This window comes from Lactuca saligna, chromosome 4 (assembly GCF_052625555.1).
Source record: "Lactuca saligna cultivar CGN05327 chromosome 4, ASM5262555v1, whole genome shotgun sequence".
Classification (NCBI taxonomy): Eukaryota; Viridiplantae; Streptophyta; class Magnoliopsida; order Asterales; family Asteraceae; genus Lactuca; species Lactuca saligna.
Genome location: NC_136420.1, coordinates 333,604,708 through 333,621,871, shown reverse-complemented (window position 1 = coordinate 333,621,871; position 17,164 = coordinate 333,604,708). Strand labels below are relative to the sequence as shown.

The 17,164-nt window shown below is 36.7% G+C and overlaps 1 protein-coding gene across 1 annotated transcript; it reads right to left on the bottom strand.

Annotated features, from left to right (window-relative positions):
• Nucleotides 1–425: 425 nt before the first annotated feature.
• LOC145044150 (methyl-CpG-binding domain-containing protein 9-like) lies at nt 426–12,223 on the bottom strand. Its single transcript, XM_078992983.1, has 12 exons — nt 11,856–12,223; nt 10,473–10,897; nt 10,050–10,128; nt 8,933–8,978; nt 5,694–6,126; nt 4,753–5,598; nt 4,195–4,680; nt 3,203–3,862; nt 3,030–3,107; nt 2,375–2,782; nt 1,191–2,030; nt 426–789 (listed from the first exon to the last, which is right to left on the bottom strand). The coding sequence occupies exons 5-12, from the start codon at nt 5,709–5,711 to the stop codon at nt 481–483; spliced, it is 3,645 nt and encodes a 1,214-aa protein (XP_078849109.1). The 5' UTR covers nt 5,712–6,126; nt 8,933–8,978; nt 10,050–10,128; nt 10,473–10,897; nt 11,856–12,223; the 3' UTR covers nt 426–480.
• Nucleotides 12,224–17,164: the final 4,941 nt, after the last annotated feature.

The window sequence follows — 17,164 nt, the reverse complement described above, 5'->3', positions numbered from 1 at the left end:
ATATAAGTATATAATAATCATTATCTTTGTAAAATGGATTTTGAATGATTGTTTTAACTTAAAAAATTAATTTTCTGATCATTAATGAAAAATGGCTTCTGCATTGTTGTTTTAATTTGCAAATTTACTTTTATGATAATTAAGTTGGAACCAGGTACAAAGACATGAATACCCTGTGAATTAATATAAGTATATAATAATCATTATCTTTGTAAAATGGATTTTGAATGATTGTTTTAACTTAAAAAATTAATTTTCTGATCATTAATGAAAAATGGCTTCTGCATTGTTGTTTTAATTTGCAAATTTACTTTTATGATAATTAAGTTGGAACCAGGTACAAAGACATGAATACCCTGTCCTCAAAATAACCTTGAAAACTTGTAACTCCGATAAGCTAAAACTTTTGCAAACACGATCTTTCATAAAACACACATATAAACTCCAAACAAAAACTAAAACACGGGATAAACATTCGGATTATGGAGTGATATTTTGGATTTGCTCCTTGATTTCTTGTTTATCTAGTGGTTTCTTTGGTTTCTTTCTTTGTTCATTGGGTTTGTCATCGGGGTGTTTCCGTTTCTTTGATAGTTTTTGGCTGGAAGAGGTGGCGGTGTTGGTTTTCTGGTAGTCAATGGCGGCATCGAGTGTGTAGATACGAAGAGCAAGGGCGGAGATGGTGGATGTCTTGGCAGCAGCCGCCATTGATGACCAGTACCACCACCATGTGTTGTTGATATAATCTGTCTTGATCATGGTTTCCAATACCATAGTTGCTTCAACCATCTGCAATCCAAAAACATAAAAATTAAAAATTAAGAAAATAATAATAATAATAAATAACTAGTATTTTTACTTTGGAATTCATTCAATAAAATACAACTCATGCTTAACTTATTTTCACAAAAATGATGAGAATTCTCACTTTTACTTTATTCAAAGAGAACTAAAACTAACTAGCGGACATGAGGATTATACAAAATTAGAATGTAAATGAAGTGAACATCTGGATAATGTGGAAAATATGAAAAACATCATAAGATAGGATTTTAAAAGGAACATCTGGTGGATGTTCAAGTTATATAGCAATTATGCTTTTTATCAACACCACACAACTTCACACATAATACATGTGTTGTGTATGTGTATGTGTATATATATAAACATGTATGTGTGAGTCATTTTACCTCATATACGCTATTAGCTGATTTAACAAATGCACACCATTCAGACCTCAATTCAGAACTTGCCCTAGACCCTCTTTTTGCTCCATCGGGAAGTGCAGCTTCCATGTCCAACAGATTCATCTTCAACAATCTTAATGTATCACAACCAAGGCTGAGTCGACCGGGTCCCGGTCGATTCACCAAACCCAAATCCAAACCACAATCACACTTGTTCTTCTTATGTTGTTCAAATTCAACATTTGTGAAAAAGGTTTCATGGCATTTAACACAGTGGTATCTACATGGCAAAACGGGTTCCAAACAATCACACCTATGCCATTTTGCCATGTTCTTTCTTCTTGGTTTCTTCACTGAATCTGGATCTGTATTGTATTTCGCCTCCAGCAACTCACTTGCCTTTGTAGCAAGTCCGTTGTTATACGAAAAGACCGTTTCGTCCTTGATAGAATTTGCTCCCGTTTGTTGACCATGTTTTGTGATTGACTTTTGCCACTTTGAGACCGACTTTCTCAATTCTCTTCTGTTCAGATCGTTTCGTTTAAGGTAGTTGATGAGACTCTTGATTTGTTCGTCGGATTGGAATAAACGCCATGTACCGGAATCGGAATCACACATTCCGGTCTCGTTGACGATGATTCCGTGATGTGTGCTTGTGTTTGTGTTTTGGAATCCCCAATAGAATCTGTTCTCAGAATCAATGCCTAAAATTTCCTTGCGTAAAGAGAGCTCTTCATGATTAACATCTGGCTCTTCAATATTCACAACCGGCTCTTTCACATTCGTGCGGATAAGACTGGTTTTCAATAGCTCATCGCATAGAAACTTGAGCAACAAGGTTTTCTGCATAAAGAAAAACGTATGAGTGAATGACCATCTTACCCTTTTGTCAAAAAAGTGATGATGATCAACAAATTATTGTTTATCTGAAAACTGCACAAACTTCTAAATGACAAAACTTTAAAAGTAATATGGCTGGCAAGAAATTACAGATTGGTAGGATTTAGGTAAAGGGTAATAAGGTAAATAGAAAGGTCTAAATGAATGGAAAAGGCAACCCACCTTTCACTTAACATATTAAGAATTTCTATTTGTATTAAGTCAAAAAGAAACACACCTACAATCTTTTTTATAAATCATTTATCCTGACAGGATTAATCTAAAGAAAGAGAAAGAAAAAAACTCACCTTATCTGCATCTAATTCCCAATACTCATTTTCCTTCAAGGCAGTGGCTATATCCAAAAGCTTAATTGTTTCTTCACAATTTTTATCAACAAATTGTAAAATATTTTCAAGATCTTCTGCTTCGTTTTCCTGCTGAGGTGGCACACAAATGGGACAAAACCAGTTGCCTTTTGGGATTTCAGAAAGAGGGGGAGTCAAACAGTATGTGTGATAGTATGCTTCACACCTATCACAAATAAGTACTTTTCCATCATCTTTATTAATCCCACATACATTGCAGATTCTTGTTTCCCAGGGTGCTTCGGGTATTTCAGTTGAAGTTAGAATCTCTTCAAGCTCCTTCTCTATTTCCTCAATAGGTTTTCTGTTCATGCTATCTTCATAAAATCTCCTAAACAGAGTCCCTACCTGCATTAATAAAATCACCTTAAGAAATCTTATGTTATGTTTTTTTAGCCTTATTACAACGTTGTATACATAAGTTAACAGGTTTCTATGCCACGCCCTCGTCCATAAATGTGTAATATAGTGCTGACATGGCAAAAAAAAGTTTGGTGATATCATTTGGACTGTGAGGAAGGATCTGAAAGCACAACATTGTACTATAATAATAATAACAATAACAGATACATGAAAAGTACATTAAGAAACAAACCTCCTTTTCATATCGCGATTTAAAAGTACGTGACATTTTATCCACCAATTTAAATTTCCGGCGTAAGTTAATCCACACCTGAAAATCAAAAAACATTAAAAAATGAATCCACAAAACAATAAAACCTTAAAAACGAAACAAACAAAAAAAAAAGGTTAAAGAAAATATCTAACCTCCTTAACATCCTCAAGATATGCTTCATGTGAAGCACCATATGCCCCATGAAACAATCTCAAATCAATGGTTCTTAAATCAATAGGACGCATCGACACAGATCCAAAAGCAACTTTTAAATAATTATCATTACAATTTAAGTCCCTTCCAACAAGATCAAAAAGATGTTTTTCCTTTTTATCAACAAGAATCTTTTTCTTCTTATCATAAGCTGCTGCCACCTGGCGTAATACCACACGACACTTTTTCATCACTGTATTTGACAACATCTTGGAGGTTTTGATGTCTTCAATTCCCATGCCAGGTGGCGATGCTGTTTGCGGGCCATCGGATACTCTTTTTAAAACATCGATTACGGCTCTCTTAGTGGGCCCAGATGCATTGCCCTTGTACACGTCTTTTGAAATGGAAGCTTCTAGAAGCTTCTTTGCCCATTCGGGTGGGTTTTTCTTTAAAGATTCACGCACACAGTTCCGAATTCGGGACCCCACATTTGTAGGCAGCTTTCTTACTGCATCAAGCACTTTCGCCCACTCTGGAATATTAAAATCTGTTTCCAACCTGTAGTTTTCCAAATTGTCAACTTTAGTCCCTGAAGGTAAAATACTCCTTTCTCTTTTCCGTTTGCCAAACACTTTCTCTACAGCTCTTCCAAGCAACTGCAAAAAAAAAAAAAAAGGCAAAAACAATAATCAGACATTAGACTTGGTGTGAAATTTACATTTATGGTCCCAGAGTAAAGCCGATTTATTTTTGATTCTTATTTGAGGTTTTTGTAACATTTTTGGTACCTATTATAAGTAAAACGGAATATATTTTTGGAACCAAAACTGCAGAAATTACCTTATACTTGGAGATCAAAAACAGTTATTTTACTTGAAACAGGAACAAAAAATGTTACAAAAACCTTAAATGAGAACCAATATTGCCGAAAATAATAATAATAATCGGAATCAAAACAGTTATTGATTTATATAAATAATAAATTCACCTGTGCGTCCACATCAGAGCCAGCAACGCCAGCTGGCGATCCAGAGAAAATAGCATCATCACCTTGCAGACAGCGAATGAGCTTCGTCTTATTACCAACAGCAGTGTTCTTAGATCCCATAAACAAGCAAGCCAAGATATATCTTCTAGCCACTTCTGGCCACGTCAGCGGATTAATCGGAAACATTTCTAAATTTACTTTTTTATCCTTGTCCTTCTCTGTATCGTTAGCATCACCGGTTACTTTAAAGGCCTTAGTCAGGAGCTTACTCACTAGCATAGGTAGCATTGCCATGTGGACAGTAGTCAACTTGTCAACCTTATTTTTAACACAATTCATTTCTACTGTTTCCAGAAATGCCCCTGCCCCGTATCCATATGTAACAGGCCATGGGGTAAGATGAAGCTCATTTTCAAGATCTTTATACGATAAACAATCTTCTTCCACTTCGAGAACTTCTTTAAAACGGCATAAGAACTCATATACCTGTGTAGAAAAGAAGAAAGATCAGAGCATGTTATGAAAAGACAAGAATACCCTTGTACGAATAATGCATACCTGAAGAAGGTCACCTGTTGCATTAGAAGACAGCCTTGAGGAAATGAGACTCCCAACAGGAAAAGGCTCCACGTCCTTTATTTTAATTTTTTTATTTGAAATTGTTGAAGATGAATCACGTAAACGATCTTTGCATAATATATATCCTGAACAGGCTTCTACTCCAGGGAGTTGTTCTATAAATTCTTGAACAAACTCAATGTCTAATCCAAATCGATACCCTCTCATCCAATTTATCAATAATTTTGAAAACTCACGAGTCTCCTTGTCACCATGAATGACAGTCGGCACACTGACACATTGTTGCGAATGTAAAAAGTTCTCCAGATCTATGCTAACCTCCTGCGTGAAATGAACAGATGACAAGAAGCTTAAATCTTCCGCATGCCTACAGTAACACTGTAGGCCACCGTTCCGGTTGATAATTTCTTCGTGAACATCAACAATCATTTTCAGTATCAACTCCCATGTTGAAGATAATGATGACCCTTCAAAATATTGGTCACCGATTACATCTTCATACACCTTCTCATCACCAATGTCGTGATCTATCTCGGTCAGCTCGGTCACAACATTGTCATGCTCCTCAAGGTCTGCTCGACATAGGATAGTTTGACCATATTGAAGAGGTAATTCTGAGCAACTCGACCTTGTGATTTTGAAAAGGGGTCCACCTTGACCGTTATTCGACACCTCACATGTAAAAAGTGAGCCGGTAAGCTTTTCATGCCAACAAGATTTATACCCAATTGGCCAAATATAATTGGCACCGTAGTATAATGGGCTTGCAATGATTTTTCCAAATGAGAGTATATAAAAGTCTTCATATTGGACCGGAAGTTGAACCTAAATGTAAACCATAAACATTATCCAAAATGTAAATAATCGACAAAAAAGAGATGAACTAAAAACGATGGTCAATAGTAAACAATCTGACTTACATTGATCTCGTGTGCCATCAATCTGATATCTAAATGAAGCGGAACCTACGACAAGTGAAACAAGTCAATCAATTGAATTACATTCAAATTCAAATTTAGGGAAATGATATATTTCTGCAAATTGGCAACTATTGATTCGATTTGTCGATCTAAAAGAGAAGATTATTTGGGATCTCACATTACTAATTAAATCATTTGGAAATTGTAACAACTTGAAGTAAAAAATGTTGTAACACCGTAAATTTCAAGACAAAATTTTCATTTAAAATAATCATTTTACTCTTAGAAACACTTGTTTAAAATCTTATTCATAGTCGATTTACAAAACATAACTCCATTTTCACTTGCATAGAAAACCAAGATCCTCAAAAATATGACTCTTTCTCTGGTGTGTACAATCAAGCCGGTGCCGTCCCGTGATACTGAAAGAAACCTGTAAAACATCAAACAAAACACTGTAAGCACGAAGCTTAGTGAGTTCCCCAAAATACCACACATAACACATATTAGCCACTCGAGGCTATAACTCTGTGGGTCCGTGCACCCAAACTCTGTGAACCCTCAGGTTCTAACTCTGGGAACCTTCCGGTTCCAACTCTATAAACATGCACAACATAAATCACATAGAAATAATGCAGTACAACACATCACGTACATATAGCATACAAATACTCTAATCACATAACTCTGGTTACCTACTCAAGGTAAAGTATAGTGAGAAGACTCACCTGGCAAGCAGAAAGCAGATATCCCCACACTTGAATCTCGAACTCGCCACCGCCTAACACGTAAGGCAAATACTCTCATGAATATAACTCTCGAGGCTAGAATAAATCCTCTCATAACACCCTCTTATGGGTAAAAGACTATTTTACCTCTCTCTTGGCCCAAAGGCCACATCGCTGTCCAAACCCTAAAACTCAACGGCCAACCCTTGGTCGAAATCAAAGTCCTCAGTCTAGGTCAACCCTTGACTGACTCTACTCGCCGAGTCAACCCTGTGACTCGTCGAGTTCCCATAATCAGAACTTCCCCATATCGCAACTCAACTCGTCGAGTCACCACGAGACTCGCCGAGTCCCACAACTCTGAGTCCACTCACACCCAACTCACCGAGTCATCCCTTGACTCACCGATTCTCGACTCAACCAGGAAATATTTGGGACTCTTCGTCAAGACTCGTCGAGTCCAAGAACAGACTCGCCGAGTCTACGGCTATCTTCAACCTACTCGCCGAGTTGTTCATACAACTCGCCGAGTTCCAGGCCATCTTCATCCAACTCGTCGAGTCCACCCATGTGACTCGCCGAGTACCGCCGGTCTGAATACATTCCGAAGCATTCCAGGCCATGCAACTGCTCCAAGACATAGATCTAGCCTCCTACCACTCATCCATCACGTAAAGTGGCAAACTTTACGTGAATCCAAAGAGATCTAAGCCGTTTGCACATTGGGGCTAGAGTTTGGGACATGCAAGCTTCACTAAACACTCCAACACAGGGACTTTCATGCTCTCTGATTCTTCTCCCTTCCAGATCTGAGGTAGCAACCTCAGATCTAACCTCTAGACTTCCCATTTCATCCATAGACAATTTCTCACAAACCCCAAAATGAAGAAACAACATAATCAACAGGTCAAAAACGAGATACTACCTCTAAGTGATGCCCCAACTGCAATGCAATTCGAATCCAAGCAAAGCCCCTTGCTCCAAGCCTTCAATCTTCCCAAAATTCCTTCAACCATTACTTCTCCAAGCCCCAATCCACTCAAAAATGGTGCTTCTCCGCGATTTAGGGTTTTCTGGGGCTCAAGGGGTGATAAAGAGGCTGGGAGGAAGACATAATGATCATTATATAAGGCTCAACCCCGAGAATTAGGGTTTTCTCCACTCAGCGCCTACTCGCCGAGTCCAATACACTGACTCGCCGAGTCGGCCACTTAACACGCGACCAAGTCGCGACTCTACTCGCCGAGTCCACACATGGACTCGCCGAGTCGCTCTTTCCCAATTTACTCTTTTAGCCCTTCAACTCTACTCTTGATATTTCGGGATGTTACAAATGTCATGCCAACAAACCCACTTAATCCCTAGATTTAATAAAGGTGAATCGCTTCTTGATTTCGCCATCAATTCAAAATTTTGTGAATAGAAAGTATCTTGAGTTGACTAGATTTACGATTGTAAAGGAATGCAAATGATTTACAACTAGAATACCTGGTTTTTAAGGCATCGTAAGAAAAGCATTCATCAATAAGTAGAAAATAAGCGATCGATAGATAAATCAATAGAATAGATATAAAATGAGGGCATTCACCTTCTAACCTTCAACCTCCTCTATTAGGATTTGCTGCCTATTTCTCAGATTTAGGGCTCTTAGGGTTTCAGACTTTGACTTGAAATCCTACTATTAAATAGATGCACTTTTATAGACCTACACAGATCGGGTTAAATCAATGAAAGCTTACAAAGAGGGCAATATGGTAAATTCACAATACTCGGTCTTATTCACCAATTTAATTGATATGGCAAGCAGCGGAAGACATAATCTATTCCAGTCTTTGCTATATAGATTTTCGACTTAGTAACAATTACAAAAGTACCCTTAACGTGGAATGCTATATAGATATTCGACTTACTAACACTTAGGCGCAGTTTGGCAAACTAGCTAAAAAACAATGTTTTATCAATAAGCTAGCTTATAAGCTACTTTATAAACTATGATAACTACTTTTATGGTTTTACCAAACGCAAAATTACTATAAGCTAGATTATTTTTGCCAAACATGGCCTTAGAAAGATTATTGTAATCTAACCCTGATTTCTCTCATTGTGTGTCTATTGATCTTGATAGAGAAGCCCAAATATAAATTTGTTTCTTTGTTTTTGTAGGATTTGAAATATGAAATCTAGTTTGTGTGTTGGAATCAATCTCACGGCATGAGAAAGGCGTTGTTTGGTCACGTATTATTTTAGTGTTACAAACAAAAATATTGTTAATAATTATAAGAAAATGGATATAGATATGAAAAAATGGGAATCATTCAAACATTTCATCCCTTCATGCCAAAACGCACCAACCAAGAATATAATGCTGACTTTTTAAGAAGAAATAACACCAAATATACGATGGAGAAAATGAACTTAAATGGTAAAATAATTATTTAAAAGATTTAGAATATTTCATTTCAAATTGGATAAATAAAGCAAACCCACGAATGGAATGGTAATGGACCATACCGTTACTTTCTTCATTACATTTTTCCCCATTCCTGTCAAGAGAAGCCTGTAGCAATAAAAAATATGTTATTTTCTTCATTATATTCCACCTCATTATGCAAAGCAATGTTATAGAAAAAAAAACATAAAACCAAGAACAAGAAAAAAAAAAACACAACTTTAATTATTAAAGCAATAAGATAGAAAAAAAATGCAACCAATATATTGAAACGACCAGAAGGATAATCAAACAAACATGACAACAAATAAGTTATAAGAATATAAAAGTACGAAGAAGAAATATATACATTGTTCCTTGTTACGCAAATTGAATAGATTGACCATAACTATAATTAATAACAAAGTTTAATTATTTCGAAAGCTTATGTTTCACAATTTACACTTTATATAAGTATTGCATAAGCCAAATTATCTCAATTCAATAAATTATATATGGAGTTTAACTTTATATGATGGGTCAAAGTCGATGCACATTTATGCAGCAATATTCCATCTTTTCCCAATTTATACAACAAAATGACAACAATATTTTTCTTAAACAACATAATATATATAAGCTTGAGATTCCAAATTAGATAACGAATTCTTTCCTTTTTTATTTCTTTTGAGAAAAAACTTGCCTTTTAAGATCTTTCTTCTATCATATATTCTTATATAGGCCAAGGGATGCATAGTAACATTGACCCGTATTCAACACTTGGCATATCAATACTATTAAAAAAACTAAATGCAAATTTAGAGGCCTTATCTATAGTACATCATGAGACTTTATTAGTATTTAATATTAGTGTATTACTCACTAATAACACAGCTAAGTTTCATATAGCAATGAAATAAATAAACTACAACTATAGATACTTGCAATGGAAATTACTGCACAATAATTACTATGTGTAAGAATCATGTTGATGATCAACATTTATCAACTTCAAGGTGAGTAATTTCATCTTCAAAAAAAGAAATTTGTGCACTTCTCACCACAAAATTTTGCTAACTAACTGAAAAACGGAATTTAGATTTCAACTTCGATACAAAATTCTTCGACAAATTAGATTTTCTTACCAAAACAAAGAGAACCAGAGAAATAATAATAATATTGATAATAATAACTTGATACCTTCAATTACCATTGCAAGTAGCCAAATCTTTGATATGAGTGTGCCTTCTATGCATATCCATTTACCAAAAACATCTACCTGTTATGATTTCAAAATTGCTTCATTAGTAATGTGAAATCCCAAATAATCTTCTTTTGTTAGATTGAAATTTTGAATTAGTAGTTGCATATTTAAAGAAATAAATCAATTCCCCAATTATAATTTTGATTGCACTTCAAATGAATGGTTTTGTTACAATTGTTTTAGGGCCAGATTCATTTAGATATCAGATTGATTACACATAAGATTGAGTTATGTTCATTTTTCTGCTGTCACATTAGGTTTTTGTCAATTATGTTCATTTTGGAAGATGTTTGTTTACCATCAATTATAAGTCTTGTTGGCACGGAAAAATATAAGTCTTGTTGGCATGAAAATCTTACCGGCTCACTTTTTACATGTGAGGTGTCGAATAACGGTCAAGGTGGACCCCTTTTCAAAATCACAAGGTCCAGTTGCTCAGAATTACCTCTTCAATATGGTCAAACTATTCTATGTCGAGCAAACCTTGAGGACCATGACAATGTTGTGACCGAGCTGACCGAGATAGATCAGGACATTGGTGATGAGATAGTGTATGAAGATGTAATCGGTGACCAATGTTTTCAAGGGTAATCACTATCTTCAACATGGGAGTTATTATTGAAAATGATTGTTGATGTTCACGAAGAATTTTGTCAACCGGAACGGCAATGTACATGAGTGTGTTACTGTAGCCATGCGGAAGATTTGAACTTCTTATTATCTGTTTATTCTATGCACCACGTCATCATAGATCTGGAGAACTTTTTGAGTGTCAATGTGCAATCTGTCGTTAAAGGTGACAAAGAGACTAGTGAGTTTTTAGAGTTGTTAAAAATTTGGTTGAGAAGGATGTTATATTATGCAAAGATCATTACTTGGTTCATATTTAACAACTTCAAATAAAAATAACTTACTTTCTCTTTTACATTCCACTCATCAGTGAAAACAAAATATGCAGAGTATGTTATTTTTTTTTTAAAAGCATAACAATCAATAACAATAAAAAATAAACTTTAGGAAAGAAAAACACAACTTCAATTATTAAAACAATAAGAAAAAACATAAAAGCAACCAAGATACTGAAATGACATTTTTGACTGTGCGAAAAGGAGTGTGAGGTTAATAATAAGGATGAACAAAAAGATAAAATTCAAATAAAATGAGAAGAAATAAGTACTAAGAATATTAAATACAAAACCAGAAATGTATTTAGATTTTAGACGGTCAAATGTTGCGCAAAATAAATAGATCGAGCATAACCGGTAACAAAGTTTAAGTAGTCTGGGAGCTTATGTTTCCTAATATTTATTTTATATAAGTATTTCGCGCCAAATTATCTCAATTCAATATATTTGTTTCGGTAGCTTATTTTCTTATCAATCCTATTAAGAAAACCAAAAGCAATTATGAAGCCATATCTATATCTATAGTACATGAGACTTACATTATCATTTACTATTATTACTCAATACTATCACAGCTGGGTTTCATATAGCAATGGACATTATTGCATAATAATTACTATGACAAGAATCATGTTAATCATGAATGTTTTCTCAACTGCAAGGTGATAACTTTTATTTTTCATAAAAGAAATTATACACTAATTGATCTAATTTAACAACAGAGATTTTCAATCCTTATCGATTTTCTTGTTAGTTGGACTAACCCATTTGGCGTCACAATTTAGATTTTCTTTTTAAGACAGAGAGAACCAGGAAATTAATAGTAATACTTGATACCTTCAATTTTCGAATTTTCGGGTCTGGTGGAAGGATGCTTGGATTTGAAATCTTAACGGACAATGACCATAAAGCAGCCTGTCAATCAACCACTCTCCGCGTATCCTCAGACCAAAAACATCTACGGTGGCGCCACCTCCATTCCCGCCCACTCAAAGGGGAAACGGCAGGGCGAAACGTCGGATTCTCCAAGAACAATTGTCGGTGTATGATCTCTGGTGGCTATAGGAGACACGTCGTTATGGAATGATCTAAACAAGAAAGCGGCGTCTTCGCGGTTGAGTTCCAAAGAGGCGTGACGAAAAATAGTGCCATCATCCAACCAGGGTTTCCAGGCGACATGGCCGCCATTGTTTTGTTTAACAATGGGTATATTCAGCACTTCAGCTAGCAACTTTGGGTTGCCTTTTATTCTATTTTTAAAGAGAAAATTATACGGATAATCCCTATGGTTTGAAATAGTTTGTCATTTGGTCTTTTTAACTTCTTTTTTAACATGGAAGGTATTATGATTTTTTTTTTTTTATGTTTTTGATCCCTCACTTATGACAACTGCTGTCAGCTTATTCCGGCAACCACTGCCAGCCCACACCGGCAACCAGTACCGGTAATCATCGGCAGTCAAGCCAAAATCAAATCAAAACCTGCAACCAAAATAATATAAAATATCACCTAGTTATTTAATCAAATCTTCAACCTGTTGAAGATCCAAACCACACGAATTATAAAAACCATACCGATACTTACACTAACAAATGTTATTTTCAAATTAGAGTATAAAAAAATCGAGCTACTAACTTAAGAGTTATAGAACATCATGTCAATCGACACCACAATTTTGTAAGTTTTTTTTACTTAACGATACTCATAATTAATATATAAGTTATAAGAAAGATTTACATAGACGTAACGGGTAAACGAGCAACAAGCTGTGCTGCAACCCCTTTTTTAATGGCAACACTATTTTTTTTAAAACAACATCTATATATCTAGGAGTCATAACATTACTATACATGACCCGTTGGACTCTATAGAGTAGCTCCACAGCTTCTGACACAAGAAAACTGAAAGTATCAAATGCAAATGGTATAAACGTGTGTTAATTGTCCATACACTGTGACATCCCAAAATTATAGACCAAAATTTTCATTTTTAATTAGGTTATTATAAAACCAATTAGTATATAAACATCCATATTATCATCCTATGTCAAATCTAAAGTGTAAATAATCAAAACATATTATCATAAAACAATATCACAGTGTAATCCCAAAGATCTCATGTGCGGAAAACATAGTGTGATGTCTTGCGAACAAGTCGGCTTCTTTCCTTTGAAAACGAAGTACCTTAAACCAAAACTATAAACCGTAAGCACGAAGCTTAGTGAGCTCCCCAAATACCGCACACCATACATATCAACATACTGCCTAGCATATCTAGGTGTTGGTCTACCCCTTCAATCTCTTTCAACCGGATATTATCTACATATAAGCACATAACTCGCATATTATCAAACATAATCATGAGCCATACATATATCATAATTAGTAAAGATGTTATGTGCCAAACATAGTCTTGTCATTATGTCACGGGCCGCCACGTGGTCTTTCTTGCCAAGTCGGGGGCCACCCCCTCGGTCTCACAGACAAGTGCCAAGAGCTACCTCCTAGCCTTCCATGCAAGCATCATAAAGATAACTAGCATACATACTAATCTACTTAGCTAATCAGCATACAGTGTGCTAGAAGCCACCTCCTGGTCTTTCATACATAATAGCATACAGTGTGCCAGGAGCCACCTCCTGGTCTTTCATACATATTGCCTAGGGCTAACCCCGGGGTCTTCCTACCATACATAATAACATACTTTGTGTCATGAGCTGCCTCCTGGTCTTTCATGTATAATGACTAAGACTACCCCCAGGTCTTCCTATCATACATAAACTAAATGGGCCGATATTGGTGCCTTAGACCCATACAAACAATGAGGGGACTCACCTCACACTGTTGAAGTCCCGCAGATAAAGTTGTGGCTGCTGGCTGACAAATTCCCGAATATGTCAACATCAAAATAACACCCAATTAATAATTAGGTCCCAACATATATCCATAAGTCCATGTTTGGGGTAAAAGACTACTTTACCCCTAACTTAGCTTGATTCAAGCCCAAAACCCAATCCAAAGGCCCAAAAGTCAACTATGAGTCAAAGCCCAACATATGGCCCAATTTTCCAATTTGGGCCCAAACCTTTACATGGTCTTATTCTAAGGCCCAACCATTTAGTCCGGTCCAAACATTTAGCATTTCTAATGGCCCAATATCTCATAATCATGAAGGCCCAATTATAGCCCATATATGGCCCAATTTTCCAAATTGCGCCCAAAACCTCATATGGGCCTTACCCTAAAGTCAATCCATAAATTCTTAGTCCATATGATTGTTCTTGGATGGCCCATCAATACCCCAATCACTAAAGCCTAATAGAAAGGCCTAACTCAAAGCCCAAGTGAAATTAGGGTTTCACATAAAATGACAATTAAAGTTAAGTGTTTCTCACTTAACTCATTAAGGACTTAATCCATTAATTCCATCAATCTATTGGGTTAATCGTGTAGTGTGTTCGGGCTTAATACATAATCCCAATCCGGTCATCCAAAATGCAAGTCCCGACATTCCAAAACCCCTATATCCAATATTAGGGTTTTCTAAACCCTAATTAAGGTTTCCAACCCACTCATAGCCCAATAGGTCCAATAGCTAGGTCTTTTGATCAATTAGGGTTCATTAGGCCCATTAGGGTTTCATTAGACGGGTGTCACCCACTACCACCTCGGGTAGTGGTGGTCAATGGCGGTGGCCACCACTTCACGGTGGTGGTTATGAGTTTCTTTTATTATTCAACAATGGTTACAATGTTACAAAGCAAAAACCCAACTAACACACACACACTAATACAAACACGCACACATACACAACTTCCCTAGTGGTGGCTGACGGTGGCACATGGTGGCAGTCACTACCTCATGGTGGTGGTGATTATGATCTTTGGTCGATACAACACCAAAGGTACTCCAAATATCAATCCAAAAATAGGGCTGGCAATTCTCGACACGATACGCAACACGACACGAAATACATGGGTTTGGGTTGAGTTTTTCAACTCCCTAACCCGCCAACCCGCCAACCCATTTATTAAACGGGTCATATATGGGTTTCTCAAAAAATAAACGGGTCGACCCGCCAACCCGTTTATATTCTTAATAAAAAATTATTTTATTTTTAAATGTATTTATGTATCAAGTATTAATATTTAATAAGTATTATATAATATATACCATTGATTCATAGACCATTTGACTGTTTTGACATTTTGACTCGTGCTGGATGGTTTAAGGACGTAAGTCGTGACCTATAAGGCTAAGTCTGTAACACGTTTCTATGAATGTTTTTAATTTTCATTTGGATGTTTAAGACTTAAATGTCTAAAATTCAGACCCACAAACCCAAATGTGACCCACAAACCCGCCAACCTGTAAACTCGTATAAATAAATGGGTTGGCGGGTCATATATGGGTCTATGTTCCAAACCCGCCAACATGTGACCCACTAACCCGTGACCTATATATTTAAATGGGTCGTGTTTGGGTTGACATATTTTGACCCACCAACCCGCCAACCCGCGAGACGTCAACCCGAACACGACACGATTGTCATGCATATCCAAAAACACCCGAAAGCCCACAACCATCCAAGATGGTGGCTAACAGTAGCGAAGTAGTGGCAACAGGCGGCGGAACAACGACAACAGGTGGTGGTGATTAGTTTCCTTCCATTTTCTAGCAAGGTAAGGGTCTACACAGCATTATCCTTATGAGATATGGTTATACACAACAAATCACGCACACAACCACCACCGCACGGTGGCTGGTGGCGACAAAAAGAGATGACAAGGTGGCAGCCACCATGGTTAGCAGCTATGGTCGTTTTTCTCGGGTGTTTCCGGCCAAACAACGCACATGCCCCACCATAAATGCCTACAACAACATGTATGCGCGAACACACACTCTCACAACCACAACCTAGGCGGCGAACGTCGCTGGAAAAGGTAGAAATGGCGACTACAAAGGGCAGCAGTGGCAGAAACAGTGTATATGACTCCATACACACCGAAAGGAATGACATGTAGGAGAGATCAGTTGTGGTTTGACCTTACCGGGAGGTTCTGGTTGTTCGCACTCCGCTATTCATTGTTCACAGCTTAAACTCCGGTCTCGGCGATCTCCCAACTATCCTCAACGTCTCCAGCGACAACGGGGAATGTAACATTAGCGTTCGTTGACAAGGCATCAGGTGGAACCGATGGCTCACGATGGTGTCACGGAGGCAACGCCAGAAGAGTTTAACACAAAGGTGGCGGCGAAACATAGATTAGGTTTAGGGTTTGGTTGAAGGCGTTGATCCTTAAAACGGGAGGAATGACCACCAGATTCAAGTCCCGTATTCCATCAAACTTTGTTTCCTTTTTCCAACTTTGATCCCTCTCCACAAAATCCTTTTAAATTTTAAGTCTAGAAGTTTCCCTTTATCCCCTGATTCCATAAATTCATTTCTTTTTAAGTCCAAAACATACCAAACAACCCCTCATCTACAATTTATTTCTAAAAGAAGTTCATATGTTACCATTCAACCCTTAGCTTCCAAAATCTCTTCAAATTAAGTCCCCATAATTTACCAAGTAGTCACTGTCTTCACAAATATTTATAAAACCAATTCGAAACTTACACTTTTAATCCCTGAATTCTAAAAATATGACACTTAACTCATAGAGACCAGCCCTTGATATATAATTATTGATTTTAGGGCTACTATTCGTTCATTAATTTGTTTATTTATTTATTTATTTATTAAATGAGGTGTTACAACTCTCCCCCACTTAAATTAGATTTCGTCCTCAAAACCATTCATTACCATTCCTTACACGCCCAACCACTCTAGTAACATGGTCACCATCCTGGGTACTGATGGGTTTTGGTCATAAGACATCCTATGTGCTCATACAAACCCTAATGCTTGGATCTAGGTTTCTCTATTGTACATGCTTTGAATCCAAGACTATAAACCCTAATTCTAACATATGGAAATCGACATTAGCATATAATTAGGTTTAAGAACATACCTTGATTGTTATATAGCAATAACAATCACAACTCCACCTTGGATTGACTTTGGAATGCTTAGAGTCACAAGTGTCACTCCTCTAATGGCTCACAAACACCATAAGCAAATGGAGAAGGTATAAAGAGAGAAGT